At 42.8% G+C, this 17,245-nt stretch overlaps 1 protein-coding gene across 1 annotated transcript in view; it reads right to left on the reverse strand.

The window, feature by feature from the left end:
• LOC108523628 (zinc finger protein 611-like) overlaps window positions 1-15,837 on the reverse strand; it is a 41,056-nt gene extending 25,219 nt beyond the window's left edge. Inside the window, 2 exon segments of the mRNA XM_017864318.1 lie at window positions 13,217-13,343; window positions 15,493-15,837. Of these exon segments, the coding sequence (XP_017719807.1) occupies window positions 13,217-13,343; window positions 15,493-15,555 (190 nt within the window). The 5' untranslated portion in view covers window positions 15,556-15,837.
• Window positions 15,838-17,245: the final 1,408 nt, after the last annotated feature.

Raw genomic sequence — 17,245 nt, forward strand, 5'->3', positions numbered from 1 at the left:
GCAGAAAAGAAAGTTTCTTTGTGATCCAAACACAAAGAAATATTTTTTATGATCTTTTCCTTGATCATAAAAAAAATGCAGTACTTTTAGAAGGTAAAGCTAGTACTTTACAGAAGTGCAAAACACCAAAACACTTTAAGCAAAATCTCCTTGTTTTAAGAAAAGGTATGACTTCTCATTTTCTGTTCTTGGCATAAATTTTAATTCTTTCCAGTAGAACCAAGACCTCCTGAACCCCTTTTGGTGTCATCCAAAGCTTGAACTTCTTCTATTTCTGCACAGAAAATCCGTTCACAAATGAGCTGTGCAATTTGATCACCTTTTTTGACTTCAAACTTTTCTTTGCCAAAATTAAAGACTACAACACCAATATTTCCTCTATAATCTTCATCTGTGACACCAGCTCCTACATCTACAACGTGATTTGCAACCAAGCTAGACCGTGGAGCTACTCTTCCATAATACCCAGAAGAAAGTGCTATCTGAATGTCCGTTTTCACAAGAGCCTTCTCCATAGGTGGTACTGTGTAACCATAGGCACTGTACAGGTCATAGCACGCGTGCCCGAGAGCCAGGCAAAGTGGGGCTGCATGTCGCCCTCCTCCGCGGGCTGGGCCTGCGTGCTGGGTGAAACGGCAGGTCTTAGCTCCACGGCAGCCTCTGCTTAGGACAGCGACCGGGGCATCCAGTGCTGCACTGCGTGGATGAGGGGTGGGCCTGGCCCGGAGAGTCCCGCTGCCTCGGCCCCTTGCCGTGAGCCTCACGCGTTTTGCATCGCCAAGCGAAGCAGAGACGGAAGGAAATGCTAGCAGAGCACGGGGCGAGGGCAGAGGGGACTCATTTCCCCCAAAGTTTGGGCTAGTTGGCTCCTAGGCACCTCCGGACGTGCGCCAGGCTTCCACCCTGAAGACGTGCGGGTCCCGGGCCAGAAGTGAAAAATCTCTGGGTAGAAAATTATAAACGGTGATGAAAGAAGTGGAAAGGTTACACAAAAAGTAAAGACATCTCATCTTCATGGGTGGGAAAAGTTAATATTGTGTATATGATCACACTACCAAACGCAATGTACAGATTCAATACATTCTCTTTCAAAATATCCAAAGACATTATTCACAGAAATAGAAAAAAAAGAATCCTATGGCTGGGTGTGGTAGCTTATGCCTGTAATTCCAGTACTTTGGGACACCAAGATGGTGGATCACCTGAGCTCGGGAATTTGAGACCAGCCTGGGTAGCAATGCAAAACCCAACCCTACAAAAAATACAAAAATTAACCAGGTGCAGTGGTACGCACCTGTGGTCCTAGCTACTCAGGAGACTGAGGTAGGTGAATTGCTTGAGCCTGGGAGGTAGAGGTTGCAGTGAGCTGAAATTGTGCTATGGCACCCCAACCTGGGCAATAGAGAGAGACCACGTCTCAAAAAACAACAACAACAAAAATCCTAAAATTCATAGGGAACTACAGAAGATCCAAAAAAGACAAAGCAGTTTTAAGCAAAATGAACCAACCTGAGGGATATTACACTACCTGACTTCAAAATATACTAGAAAGTAATGGTATCCAAAACAGCTTGTTACTGGGATAAAAATAGACACATTGACCAACTGAACAGAACAGAGAACAAAGAAATAAACCCACATCTTTGCAGCCAGCTGATTTTTGACAAAGAACATGCATTGGGAAAACGGCAGTCTCTTCAAAAAATTGTGCTGGAAAACTGGATATCCATATGCAGAAAATAAAACTAGACCCCTATTTCTCACCATACACAAAAATAAAATCAGAATGGATTTGACATAAATGGAAGATCTGAAATTATAAAACTATAAGAGAACAATAGAAAAACTCTTCAGGGCATAAATCTGGGCAAAGATGTCTTAGGTAAGACCTCAAAAACACAGGCAACAAGGGCAAAAATAGACAAATTGGATTATGTCAAACTAAAAAGATTCTTCAGAGCACATGAAACAGTCAAGATAGAGAAGAGACAAGTGACAGAATTAGAGAAAATATTTACAATCTATCCTTTTGACAAGGGATTAATAAACGGAATATATAAGAAACTCAAACACCTTGATAGCAATTTTTTTTTTTTTTTTTTTTTTTTTTTTTTTTTTTAGACAGAGTCTCACTCTGTAGCCCAGGCTGGAGTGCAGTGGTGCGATCTTGGCTCACTGCAACCCCCCCCCACCCGGGTTCAAGTTATTCTCATGCCTCAGCCTCCCAAGTAGCTGGGATTACAGGGGTGCACCACCACGCCTGGCTAATTTTTGTATTTTTAGTAGAGACAGAGTTTCACCACCTTGGCCAGGCTGGGCTTCAACTCCTGACCTCGTGATCCACCTGCTTCGGCCTCCCAAAGTGCTGGGATTATACGTGTGACCCACCGCACCTGGCCACAAACAAATTTTTAAAGCCAATTAAAAAATGGAGCAATTACCTGAGAAGACATTTCTCAAAGGGAGACAAACAATCCACAAGCCTATGAAAAAATGCTCAACATCACTAATCATCAGGTAAATGCAAATGAAAACCACAGTGAAATATAACTTTACCTCATTTAGAATGGACATCATCAAAAATACAAAAAATAACAAATGCTGGTGAATTGCAAAGGAAGAAAATGCTAGTACACTGTTTGGTGGGAATGCAAATTAATATAGCCGTCATGGAAAATAATATGGAGTTTTCTCAATAAACTACAAACAGAACTACCACATGATCCAGCAATCCCACTGCTGGAAAGAGAGAAATAGAGAGAGAGAGCAAGCACGAGCGAGTGCATGATTGAGAGAGAGAGGCAATGAGAATAGATAGAAATCGGGATATCAAAGTGGTATCTGCACACCCATGTTTATTGCAGCACTGTTCTCAATAGCCAAGATATGGGATCAACTTACATTTTCATCATGAACAAATGGATAAAAAAAGTTTATATAGACAATGGAATACGGTTCATCCTTTAAAAAAAAGGAGGCCTAGCAGAAGGCCAACCAGAACAAAAACAGTACATTAAACAACCAAAACTCAAGACCCTCACAGAGTCCATTTCACCCCCCTCCCACCTACACTGGAGCAGGTCCTGGTGTCCACAGCTGAGAGACCCACAGACAGTTCATATCACAGGACTCTGTGCAGACAACCCCCAGTACCAGCCTGGAGCCTGGTAGATCTGCTGCTGGCTAGATCATCCCAATAGGAGATAACAATCACTACAGCTCGGCTCTCAGGAAGCCACATCCCTAGGAAAAGGGGGAGAGTGCTACATCAAGAGAACACTCCGTGGGACAATCTGAACAACAGCCTTAAGCCCTAGACCTGCCCTCTGTCAGAGCCTACCCAAATGAGAAGGAACCAGAAAGCCAACTCTGGTAATATAACAAAACAAGGTTTTTTAACATCCTCCAAAAAATCATACTAGCTCACCAGCATTGGATACAAACCAAGAAGAAATCCCTGATTTACCTGAAAAAGAAATCAGAAGGTCAGTTATTAAGCTAATCAAAGAGGCACTAGAGAAATAAAATGATACAATAAATGAAGAGAGAAATTTCAGTTAAATAGATAGCACAAATAAAAAACAATCAAAACTTCAGGAAACAATGGATGTGCTTACAGAAATGCAACACACTCTGGAAAGTCTCAGCAACAGAATCAAACAAGCAGAAGAAAGAATTTCAGAGCTCAAATACAAGGCATTTTTGTTTGTTTGTTTTGAGATGGAGTCTCACTCCGTTGCCCAGGCTGGAGTGCAGTGGCGAGATCTCGGCTCACTGCAACCTCCACCTCCCAGGTTCGAGCAATTCTTCTGCCTCAGCCCCTGGAGTAGCTAGGACTACAGGCACTCACTCACTACCATGCCCGGCTAATTTTTGTATTTTTAGTAGAGATGGGGTTTCACCATATTGGCCAGACTGGTCTTGAACTCCTGACCTTGTGGTCTGCCCATCTCAGCCTCCCAAAGTAAGGCAAAGTTTTTGAATTAACGCAATCCAACAAAGACAAAGAAAAAATAGGAAAATATGAACAAAGCCTTGAAGAAGTCTGAGATTATGTTAAAAACAATGAAACCTAAGAATAATCGGCATTTCTGAGGAAGATGAGAAATCTAAAAGTTTAGAAAATATATTCAGGGTAATAATTAAGGAAAGCTTTCCCAGTCTTGCTAGAGACCTAGACATCCAAACATAAGAAGCTCAAAGAACACATGGGGAATTCATCCCAAAAAGATAATCACCTAGGCACACTGTCATCAGGTTATCGAAAATTAACAACATTCCCATTCTTTGTGCTCAGACTTAAGAGAAAACGCATGTTTTCTCTTCTCTTCCATTTCAAAAATAAGACTACTGTTTTCCATCTTTGCTAAACAGGAACTATTGCTATTCAATTGAGGAGGTAATCACCCCTTCCCCTGCATGATTTCTACCATGTAATCAGTACCTAACAACAATTATTCTCTTCCCATAAAAATGTAATGCCTTTAATGGCATGCTCTATTTTATGGCTATTAGAGCACAGAAGCACTACATCCTTGTCAAGAAAAGGGTGGGCAGAAGGCAATAAGCCTGACTGCTTCAAGCAGTCATTTTATGTTATTCTCTACCCATGTCCATGCTGTCTAAATCAGACAATATTTAACATAAAAAGGCAGTGTTCTTATTCCAGGAAACTGAATAGAAATGATCTTCAGCTAATGAAATCAGCCCTGTCATCCTATTGATTCTTTCAATTGATTGTTTCCCAGAGACCACAGTGAAAGGCTGGTAGGAGGAGGCACATATCAAGATCTCAAATTTTGGGTTGAAAGTTATAAAGTAGCTTTGTGCCAAGACCAGCTCGGTGGTGGAGACCCTAACCCAGCAGTGCGAAAGGACTTAAAGACACTCACCCAGAAATATAGAGTGTGGAGTGGGAAATCAGGAGGCTGACAGCCTTCAGAGCAGAGAACCACGAACAAAGTTTTACCCACATATTTATTGATAGCAAGCCAGTGATAAGCATTGTTTCTATTGATTATAGATTACATAAAAGCATTCCTTATGGGAAACAAAGGGATGGGCTCTGGTTATCTGCAGCAGGAACATGTCCTTAAGGCACAGATGGCACATGCTATTATTTGTGGTTCAGGGACACCTTAAGTGGTTTTCTGCCCTGGGTGGGCCAGATATTCTTTGCCCTCATTCTGGTAAACAAACAACCTTCAGTGTGGGCGTCATGACCATCAAGAACATATCACAGCACTACAGATTTTGTTTATGGCCAGTTTTGGAGCCTGTTTCTGGCCAGACTTGGGGGCCTGTTCCCAACACTTACAGGAAAAAAAGATAAGAATAATTAAATCCTATCAATGTTCTACAGTAATGGTCCTTGGATATCCTCAGTATACACAATCCATCTGTATGGTTTTATCCAAGAAGTATATTTTGATTTCTAGTGATTTGGAAGGCCTCAGGAAAGCCTGGGCCACATACATTTATATTTCTCCTTAGTATGGAATCTCTGATGTCCATTAATGCTAGAGCTCATAATGAGATTTCCATACACAGTTTGTAAGGACTCTTTCATGAATACATTATCTGATGCTGTCCAAGGTGTGAATTGTGACTAAAACATTTTACCACATACATTGCATTTGTAAGGTTTCTCTCCATTATGTGGTGATTTGCATTAGTAAGGTTTCTCTCCATTATGTGGTGATTTGTAAGGTGTGAATTTCAATTGGAGACCTTGCCACATTCATTACAGTTGTAAGGTTTGTCTGCAGTATGGATCACAAGATGGGCAGTAAGGCCTGAACATTATTTAAATGCTTGCCACATTCACTGAATTTGTAAGGCTTCTCTGCAGTATAAATTCTATGGTGATTGGTTAAGGAATACTTGTGACTGAAGATCTTTCACATTGTTTGTTCGCTGGTTTGTTTCTTTGTTTTCCTAGATAGGGTCTCACTCTGTCACCCAGGCTGGAGTTCAGCACTGCAAACATGACTCACTGCAGCCTCAACCTCCTAGGCTCAAATGATCCTTCTGCCTCAGTCTCCCAAATAGCTGGGAATACAGGCATGTACCAACACACCTGGCTAATTTTTTTATTTGTACAGGTGGAGTTGTCCTTATGTTACCCAGGTTGGTCTGAGACCAGCCTGGCTAACACGGTGAAAACCTGTCTCTACTAAAAATACAAAAAATTAGCCAGGCATGATGGCATCATGTGCTTATAGTTCTAGCTACTTGGGAGGTTGAGGCAGGAGAATCGCTTGAACCTAGGAGATGGAGGTTGCAGTTAGCTGAGTTGGCACCACCTCACTCCAGGCTGAGCATCAGAGTGAAACTCTGTTTCCAAAAAAAAAAAAAAAAAAAGACTTCTCTCCACTATGGATTACAAGATGAATAGTAAGACCTGAACACCCTCTAAATACTCTGCCACATTCATTACATTTGTAATGCTTCCTTCCAGTATGATTTTTTTTTTTTTTTTTTTGAGATGGAATCACACTGTCACACAGGCTGGAGTGTAGTAGCACATTCCTGGCTCACTGCAACCTCCGTCTCCCGGGTTTATGTGATTCTCCTGCCTCAGCCTCCTGAGTAGCTGGGATTACAGGCACCCACCACCACACCTAATTTTTTAATTTTTAGTAGTGATGGGGTTTCAACATGTTGGTCAGGCTGGTCTCAAACTCCTGACTTCAACTGATCCATCCGCCTTGGCCTCCCACAGTGCTGGGATTACAGGCATGAGCAACTGCACCCAGCCTCCAGTATGAATTCTTTGATATGCAAGGTGTGAATTGTGACTTTGACCTCGCCACATTCATTACATTTAAAAGTTATCTCTGCAGTATGAATTTTCCAATGTTGTGCCAGGTGTGCATTTTATTTGAAGATGTCACATTCATTTGTAAGGTTTCTCTCCAGTATGGATTCTGTGATAGTTTACAAGTTGTGTATTTTAAGTGAAGACTTTGCCACACTTGTTACATGTTTAAGGTCAATCACCAGCGTGAATTCTCTCAATGAGAAGTCAGGGAAAACATGTGCCTGAAGACCTTCATGTATTCTTTACATTTGTAAGGTTTCCTTCCAGTATGGATTGAGAGGCCTGATTTCATACGAAATTCTTTGCCATATTTATTACTTTTGTAAGGCTTCACTAATTTTTTTTTTTTTTTTTTTTTTTTTAGTGTTTTGCTCCTCTTGCCAAGGCTGGAGTGCAATGGTGTGATCTTGGCTCACCACAACCTCGGCCTCCTGGGCTCAAGCAATTCTGCCTCAGCCTCCCAAGTAGCTGGAATCACAGGTGCCTGCCACTTCAGCCAACTAATTTTATATTTTTAGTAGGGACAGGTTTTCTCCATGTTGGTCAGGCTGGTCTCGAACTTCTGACCTCAAGTGATCCAGCCCAGCCTCCCAAAGTACTGGGATTAAAGGCATGAGCCACCAGGCCTGACAGCTTCACTAAATTTTTTTTTTTTTTTTTTAGACGGAGTTTCACTCTGTTGCCCAGGCTGGAGTGTGGTGGCTCACTCGACTCACTGCAGGCTCCACCTCCCAGGTTCACGCCATTCTCCTGCCTCAGCCTCCCGAGTTGCTGGGACTACAGGCACCTGCCACCACAGCCAGCTAATATATATATATATTTGTATTTTTAGTAGAGACAGGGTTTCAACATGTTAGTGAGGATGGTCTTGATCTCCTGACCTCATCATCCACCCACCTGGGACTCCTAAAGTAATGGGAATACAGGCATAAGCCACTGTGCCTTGTCAGCTTCACTAAATTTTTAATGCTTCTCTCTGGTATGAATTCTCCAATGTTGTACTAGGATTCAATTTTTACTAAAGACCTTGCCACATTCATTACAACTGCATGTCTTCTCTCCAGTATGAATATTTCTATGTTGTGCAAGGTGTGAATTCTGACTGAAGACCTTGCTACATTCATTTCATTTGTAAAGCTTCTCTCCAGTATGAATTTTCCTATGTCGTGAAAGTTGTGAATTCTGACTGAAGACCTTGCCACATTCATTACAACTGTAAGGCTTCTTTCCAGTATGAATATTCCTATGTTGTGTAAGGTGTGTACTCTGACAGAAGACCTTGCCACATTCGTTACATTTGTAAGGCTTCTCTCCAGTATGAATTTTCTTATGTCGTGCAAGGTGTGAACTCACACTGAAGACCTTGCCACATTCGTTACATTTGTAAGGCTTCTCTCCAGTATGAATTCTACAGTGATAGGTTAGGGAAGACTTGCGCCTGAAGATCTTGCCACAGTCTATACATTCATAAGGTTTCTCTTCAGTATGGATTAGAAGATGGGTAGTGAGGTCTGAACACCATCTAAATGCTTTGCCACATTCATTACATTTGTAAGACTTCTCCACAGTATGAATTTTCCTATGTCGTGCAAGGCGCGAATTGCCAATAAAGATCTTGCCACATTCATTACATTTGTAAGGTTTCTCTCCAGCATGAACTTCCTGATGCCTTACAAGGAATGCAATTCGACGAAAGCCCTTGCCACATTCCTTACATTTGTATGGTCTCTCTCCAGCATGAATTGTCTGATGAATGGATAGGGAAGACTTGTGACTGAAGACCTTGCCACATTCCTTACAGTCATAAGGTTTCTCTCCAGTATGGATTACAAGAGGAGCAGTAAGACTGGAACACACATTAAATGCTCTGCCACATTCACAGCATTTGTAAGGCTTCTCTCCAGTATTAATTTTCCTATGTTGTGCAAGGTAGGCATGGTGACTAAAGACTTTGTCACATTTATTGCAATTGTAAGGTTTCTCTCCAGTATGAATTTTCTGATGTTGTGCAAGGTTTGAATTGCTACTAAAGATCTCGCCACAGTCACTACGTTTGTAAGGTACATCTGCAATATGGATTACTTGATGGTTAATAAGGCTTGAAGACACTCTGAAGACTTTGCCATGCTCATTACATCCATAAGGTTTTCCCCTAATGTGTATTTTCTGTTCTTGTGGGAGTACTGTAGAAAAAACAAAATCATTTTTGTAGTTATTAAAAATATGGGTTTTGACATTGGAAAACTTACTTGAACTGGTAAAACTGAAGAATTATCACTGATAGATTTTTCAACATGCTTACATCTATAAATATTCCTTACAGCTTGAAATTGCTGCCATTCAGCCAGATGTAACTGAAGAGTTAATCCATGTTGATTTTTAAGTGGCTTATTTCCTGCATTGCTTCCCAATTTAGAATTCTTCTCTAGAAAAGCAAGAAAACATTAGAACTTAATCCCTGATTCTGGCATGTTTAAAGTCTGACAGAAAACAAGATTCTGCATCACTTGACTCAGACATTGAAAGTATCAGCATACTTTGCTTTTATTGAGATGGAGTCTCACACCGTCACCCAGGCCAAAGTGCAATGGTGTGATCTTAGCTCACTACAACCTCTGCCTCCTGGTTTTAAGCAGTTCTCTCTCCTGAGTAGCTGGGATTACAGGTGGCTGCCACCACACCTGACTAACTTTATGTATTTTTACTAGAGACAGGGTTTCACTATGTTGGCCAGGCTGGTCTCAAACTACTGACCTCGTGATCCACCTGCCTCAGCCTCCCAAAGTGCTGGGATTGCAGGCATGAGCCACCGTGCCCGGCCAGTATCAGCATACTTTGTATAACATGTTGGTAATGCAGAAAACACAAGCGAGTGAGGTGATGTACTGGAGCATCTGGAATCTGCAGGAGTCAGGGGAACTATGGGAGAGCTTGAGAGAGATTATAAGGAGACAAATAAAAGAGGAACTAACAGCTTCTGTGAAAAAGCAGGGATAAGTCTCTTAAGGAAAATAAGATATTTAAGAGCAGCACTGTAGACATTTGTAATACTACTTTCACAAAGTCAGGAAAGATACATCCCAGAAAAGAATCGAGTGTTCCTATACCCTTACAAGAAGTAAGGTCTCCCACAGCACATTATAAAAAATAACTGAAAAAAGTGGTTGTTTTCCCAAACCTAAATGAAAAACTACTATAAAGGCCTATGAAAAGATGAGAAAATATGGCTAAAAGAATAACGAATAAATAGATAAATAAATAAAACTCCAGACACCAAAATAAAAGATAACAAAGACAGAAAACTAAATAAAATGAGGAAAATAATATGTGAAAAGAATGAGGATAACAAACGTGGGAGATCATTAAAAACAAGAGAACAGAAATTCTGGAGCTGAAATACAGAAACTGATGTAAAAATCCATTAAGGGGATTAACAACAGATAGCAAAAGGAATGGAAAACAATGAGTAAAGTGAAAGATAGATTGTTCGAAAGGATCAGTTCCAAAGACCACAAAGAAAAAATGATGAAGAAAACCTTACAAACCCTAATACATTTTTGAGAGACTATCAGGTGGAACAATATACAAACTACTGGAGATTCATAAGAGGGCGACAAAGGATGAGAAGCCACAAGTGAAGAAATAATGTTAAAACATCACACATCTGAGGAAAGAGCTGAATATACAAATTCAAGAAGCTTGACCATTACTAAAATTAACCCAAAGACATTCACACAGGGACAAAATATAAGGAAATTATTAAAAGTCAAAGAAAGACAAAGACAGTTTGATAGCATCAACAAAAGAGAGACTTGACATGTAATAGGAAATTGTATGTTTATGTGTATTTTTCCAGCAGGTATCTTCAGGCTAGAAGGCAGTGAAGTGATATATTGAAAGTGCTTAAAGAAAAATAAGGGCCGGGTGCGGTGACTCATGCCTGCAATCCCAGCACTTTGGGAGGCCGAGGTGGGCAGATCATGAGGTCAGGAGATCGAGACCATCCTGGCTAACACAGTGAAACCCCGTCTCTACTAAAAATACAAAAAAATGTAGCTGGCCGTGGTGGCAGGAGCCTGTAGTCCCAGATACTCGGGAGGCTGAGGCAGGAGAATGGCATGAACCCAGGAGGCAGACTTTGCAGTGAGCCGAGATGATGCCACCACACTCCAGTCTGGGTGACAGAGTGAGACTCTGTCTCAATAAAAAGAAAAAAGAAAATAAGAAAAACATCAATGAAGAATACTATATTTAGCAAAACTCATCTACAAAAATAATTTAGGCTTTCTTAGATAAAGAAGAACTGAGAAAGTTAGTTAGAACTCAAAAATCATTATGTGAGGCTGGGCATGGTGGCTCATGCCCGTAATCCCAGCAATTCGGGAGGCCGAGGTGGGTGGATCACTTGAGGCCAGGAGTTCAAGACCAGCCTGGGTAATACGGAAAAACTCCGTCTCTACTAAAAATACAAAAAACTAGCCAGGCATGGTGGTATACATACATAGTCCCAGCTATTCAGAAGGCTGAGGTGGGAGAATCACGTGAGCCCAGGAAGGTGAGGCTGCAGCCAGCCATAATCATGCTACTGCACTCCACACTGGGCGACAGGAGAGAGACCCTATCTCAAAACAGAAAAAAGAAAATGAAAAATGTCTGTTCAGCCAGGAGCAGTGGCTCATGCCTGTAATCTCAGCACTTTGGGAGGCTGAGGAGGGCAGATCACATGGTTAGGAGATGAAGACCATCCTGGCTCACAGGGTGAAACCCCGTCTCTACTAAAAATACAAAAAAATTAGCCTGGCGTGCTGGCGGGCACTTGTAGTCCCAGCTACTCGGGAGGCTGCGGCAGGAGAATGGTGTGAGTGAACCCGGGAGGCGGAGCTTGCAGTGATCTGAGATTGCACCACTGCACTCCAGTCTGGGCAACCGAGCAAGACTCCATCGCAAAAAAAAAAAAAAAAAAAGTCTGTTCACAACTCAAAGGATTTCAACTTTGGTTTTCCCACAGAATTCTCCCACTTGCAGAGTTTCCCAAACACTATGTAATAGTGTGGCTTTGCAGAGTATAGTGGCTCAAGCCTGTAATCCCAACATTTTGGAAGACTGAGCCAGAGGGATCATCCCTAAGTCCAGGAGTTTAAGGCTGCTGTGAGCTATGATTGCCACTGCACTCTAGCACAGATGACAAAGTGAGACCCTGTCTCAAAAAACAAAAATTATGGGGCCTCCACTCTGCCCACCCGAGCTCTTACCTGTTTTCACACCTTTGATGTACTCCCTGCCATTTGGATTGTTTGCTATTTTCACATCACTCTGCAGAGTCCAGGGATCTCTCTTTTGCTCCAACATGGATATAACACTCAGGTCAGGAAGACAGATTCCTATTTATAAAAAGAAAGAATAAATGTGTGCTGTGGCATCTCTGAAGTCCAAGTCCTATATTTAGGTAGGAGAGCATATTACAAATTAATCAAGAATATTTCGGCCGGGCGCTGTGGCTCAAGCCTGTAATCCCAGCACTTTGGGAGGCCGAGACGCAAGGCGGATCACAAGGTCAGGAGATCGAGACCATCCTGGCTAACCTGGTGAAACCCCATCTCTACTAAAAAATACAAAAAACTAGCTGGGCGAGGTGGCAGGTGCCTGTAGTCCCAGCTACTCGGGAGGCTGAGGCAGGAGAATGGCGTAAACCCGGGAGGTGGAGCTTGCAGGGAGCTGAGATCCGGCCACTGCACTCCAGCCTGGGTGACAGAGCGAGACTCCATCTCAAAAATAAAAAAAGAATATTTCACAAATTCATCCACTGATTGCCTCCTTCTGAATGCTGAGGAAACATTGTAACATGTAGACATTAAGCCCCCTTTCAAGAACTACTGAATCAAAAGTACAGGGGTATAAAACAGGGAACTGAATAATTATTAAGTCTGTCATAAGGTTTCATGCCTACTTCAGCAGTGGTGACACCAATGTCTAATCATGAAGGAAGCAGAATATCTGAAGAAAGGGGACATTTCTTTTTTTTTTTTTTTTGAGACAGAGTCTCACTCTATCGCCCAGGCTTGAGTGCAGTGGCATAATCTCGGCTCACTGCAGCCCCTGCCTCCCAGGTTCAAGCAATTCTTCTGCCTCAGTCTCCCAAGTAGCTGGGACTACAGGCATGTACCACCATGCCTAACTAATCTTTATATTTTTAGTAGGGATAGGGTTTCACCATGTTGGTCAGGCTGGTGTAAGGGGACATTTCAAGTCCAGAAAGCACAATGCTTTTCATTTCTTAGTCGACAGGTTTCAATCTCAGTCAAGCAATGCAGGGGCTCCCAAGAGACACACAAGAGAAAATGCAAAAAGATATACCAGAGCAGATCCAGGCTTCTGGAGGAACATCATCCTCACCTAGGGAGACCAGGTTCCTGTAGTTCTCTAACATCACATCCCTGTATAAAGCTTTCTGCCCAGGGTTCAGGCATTTCCACTCCTCCTGAGAGAATTCTATGGCCACATCCCTGAATAACAATTGTCCCTAAAAGGAAATGCACATTTCAAAAACAGGGTATGGAGAGAGTACTTATCTTCAAAGAGAATGAGAAGACAGTTGGAAGGATTGACTGCATTGAAGTGAGCATTGTAAAGTATTCTTGAGTTAGTTATGTGTCTGTGATTGTGTTTCATTACACTTTTCCCTAAGAAGTGGTGACATTCTTTAAATCAGAGTACATGTTTCATTCTGTGGATAATACAAGTAATACAAACAAAAAATTAAACCAGGGTTATCTCTATAGAAATGTTAGGTATTATTGCCGGGCACAGTAGCTCACGCCTGTAATCTCAGCACTTTGGGAGACAGAGGCGGGTGGATCATGAGGTCAGGAGATCGAGACCATCCTGGCCAACATGGTGAAACCCCGTCTCTACTAAAAATACAAAAAATTAGCCAGGCGTGGTGGTGGGCACCTATATTCCCAGCTACTCGGGAGGCTGAAGCAGGAGAATGGCGTGAACCCAGGAGGTGGAGCTTGCAGTGAGCCAAGATTGCACCACTGTACTCCAGCTTCGGAGACAGAGCAAGACTCCATCTCAAAAAAAAAAGAAAAGAAAAGAAAAGAAATGTGAGATATTATTTTTGACACATCAAGTGACATTTAGTATCTACCTGAGATACAAGTAGTGTCTTCAGGGATGACAATGTCTACAGTGCTTTCTTTCTTTTTTTGAGATAGGATCTTACTCTGTTTCCCAGACTGGAGTGCAGGGGTGTGATATTGACTCACTGAAGCCCCTGCCTCCCAGGCTCAAGCAATCCTCTAACCTCAGCCTCTCAAGTAGCTGGGACTACAGGCTCACACCACTATGCCCAGCTAACTTTTGTATGTTTTGTAGAGACAGAGTCTCACCAGGTTGTCCAAGCTGGTCTCGAATCCTTAAGATCAAGCAATCCGCCCACCTCGGCCTACAAAAATGCTGGGATTACAGGCATGAGCTACCACATCCGACCTATAGTGGTTTTGGTTTTGTTTTGTTTGTTTTTTTTTTTTTTGAGACAGAGTCTCGCTCTGCCGCCCAGGCTGGAGTGCTGTGGCCGGATCTCAGCTCGCTGCAAGCTAAAAATGGCCAAAATCTGAAAACTGTGATGATAACAGTAGCAATGGCTGAATAGAACACTTCCCATGTGATAGGCACTATTCTAAATGATTTACATGAACTAACTGGTATAGCAACAAAAGCCAATGAAAGAATGATCTGTTCCTATCTTACTGAAGAGACAACTCTTTCACATGCACGCTAGCTTGCCCCAGGTGTGAGGGCTGAAACAGCAGAGTAAGCACCAGATCCCAGGTCTCTGAGCATGAGAATCAAACCTAAAGAATCAAACAGTTAAGTAACAGATCAGCATCAAAAGTAAATTGACAATTACCTAATTCAGTAAATTCAAAACAACTTCAAGGATTAAAAACATGGAATTGCCTAAAAGTTCATCATATGTGCATGTATATAATAGATATCCCCATAATACATTACTATAAGATTCTTTTAACCATTGCTTCCTTAACATAATGTAGAAAAATTTGAATATCCTGATAGATATAATTTCAATTGATAAAAATATATATAAAATTATGACATGCTATTTATAAAACACTACAGGTTTGCTCATCTGTGCACTCATGCAAACATATCACATGTACACATTTATATATACTAACCCTCATCTACATTAGTACACATATACATTTATATGGCTGAGATCACAAAACCACACTCCAGCCTGGGCAACAGAGTGAGACTGTCTCAAAACAAACAAACAAAAAAGGAATTCCACATGCAGCTTCTCTAATCCTAGTCCACAGAACACTCTCAGTGCATCCAGATGTGGCCCCTGAACAATCCCTGCTGCCCAACAGTACTGACACCACAGGGCCCTCACCCCATCCCCTTCCATGTCTGGATGTGAGCCCCTTGCAGGTCCATGCCCAGTGGGACCTCTTCCCAAGTTCATGTCACTGGGTAATAGGGAACTGGAATCTTAAGTGGAAGTGAAAGGGACTGAAAGAAGCCATGGGTAAGTGCAATGAAATGAGTCAGGCAGGATCCTTCAGAGTCAGAGATTGGCAACTCCAATGCCTGGCATTTCAGGAAGAAACAGAGACAGAAGAATCCACTGAGAATATTACCTTACATGAGTGAGGGCCATTTCTGACTTCTTTTCTTTCCTCTTCTGAGTTGCTTCCTTGCATAATATATCTCTTTGAAAGTGAATCCTAATATCAAAAATAATGCTGTTTAGGGATTAGAATCAACACACCTACTTCCTGTGCCATAGCCTTACAAAAAGGGAAGACCTAACTGTCTGGACGGGGAGAGAGGATAAAGACAACTAAGATGGCACATTTCCGGGTTCTTCATCACCAACTTACCGGTGCGCGGGAAAATGCAGCCCGTGCCCAGGAAAAATACAGACCAACTGCGCAGGCGCAACATGGCGTCCCATCGAGGAAACCGAAATTTACCTGGCGACGCCTACGGAACACCCCCAACACGCCCATGGAACACCCCCAACACGCCCATGTCCCGCCTATTGCCCTCCCACTCCCAAGCCCTAGACAGAAAAGCCACTCCCGGCAGACGCGGGGCGCGAAGTTCCTCGGCCCCTCCTCATATGCAGACATAGGAACCTCCCCCGAGAACGCCGGAGCCACTTCCTCGGCCTCCACCGCTGGAGACTGGTGAACCTCGCCCTTTCCTCCTTCACACTGGCTAGCTAATAAAGTTTCTTTTTTACCTTGCCTACTTGCCTCTTCTCTGGCGCCTGCACCGGTGGTCGAATAAAACAAAACACTCACCCTTGATGGTCCTCTGCTGCCCACTGTTGATCTCCTACAGGAAAATCAACAAGTGAGTTTTTGACTCCCTTCCTCAAAACTCTCTCCTCTCTTGGTAAGCAACACACACGCTGCAGCAGTGTGGAGCTGGGCTGGACTGAGCTCCCCTTAAAATCACAGACTTGGCCAGGCGCCATGACTCACACCTGTAATCCTAGCACTTTGGGAGGCCGAGGCAGGCAGATCATGAGACCAGCCTGGCCAACATAGTGAAACCCCCATCTCTACTAAAGATACAAAAAATTAGCTGGGTGTGGTGGCACGGGCCTGTAATCCCAGCTACTCAGAAAGCTGAGGCAGGAGAATTCCGTGAACTTAGAAGACAGAGGTTGCAGTGAGCCGAGATCGCACCATTGCACTCCAGCCTGGGCGACAGGGTGAAACTCCATCTTAAAAAAAGAAAAAGAAAAAAAAGGCCAGGCGCAGTGGCTCACACCTGTAATCCCAGCACTTTGGGAGGCCGAGGCGGGTGGATCACGAGGACAGGAGTTCAAGACCAGCCTGGCCAAGATGGTGAAACCCTGTCTCTCCTAAAAATACAAAACTTAGCTGGGCATGGTGCCAGGCACCTGTAATCCCAGCTCCTCGGGAGGCTGAGGCAGGAGAATTGCTTGAATCCCGGCGGCAGTGGTTGTAGTGAGCCAAGATTGTGATTCTGCACTCCAGCCTAGGCGACAGAGTGCGACTCCATCTCAAGAAAAAAAAAAGCACTGACTTCATCATCCTGACCAAACCTCATGCAGAGCACAGGCCCCTCAAGCCCTCTGTGGATCACAGTGCTCAATTCTAGATACAGAATATAATAGAATCCTTTTATCAGTGTGCACTATGTTCCAAGAGCTCCGGTGGATGCCTGAACCCTCCATCAGTACTGAATCCTATTAATTCCACTTAAAGACTCCATGTTACAGCTTCTCACTGGCATATCCAAATTGTCAGCATCAATACTCATGTGCGTGGAGGGCATTGTTAAGCGGGGGGAAAAAAAGATTACATAAAAAAAAAAAACATTGAGATACTATAAAGGTGGATCTCATCAAAAAGA

This window comes from Rhinopithecus bieti, unplaced genomic scaffold, assembly GCF_001698545.2.
Source record: "Rhinopithecus bieti isolate Rb0 unplaced genomic scaffold, ASM169854v2 scaffold_2723, whole genome shotgun sequence".
Lineage (NCBI taxonomy): Eukaryota > Metazoa > Chordata > Mammalia > Primates > Cercopithecidae > Rhinopithecus > Rhinopithecus bieti.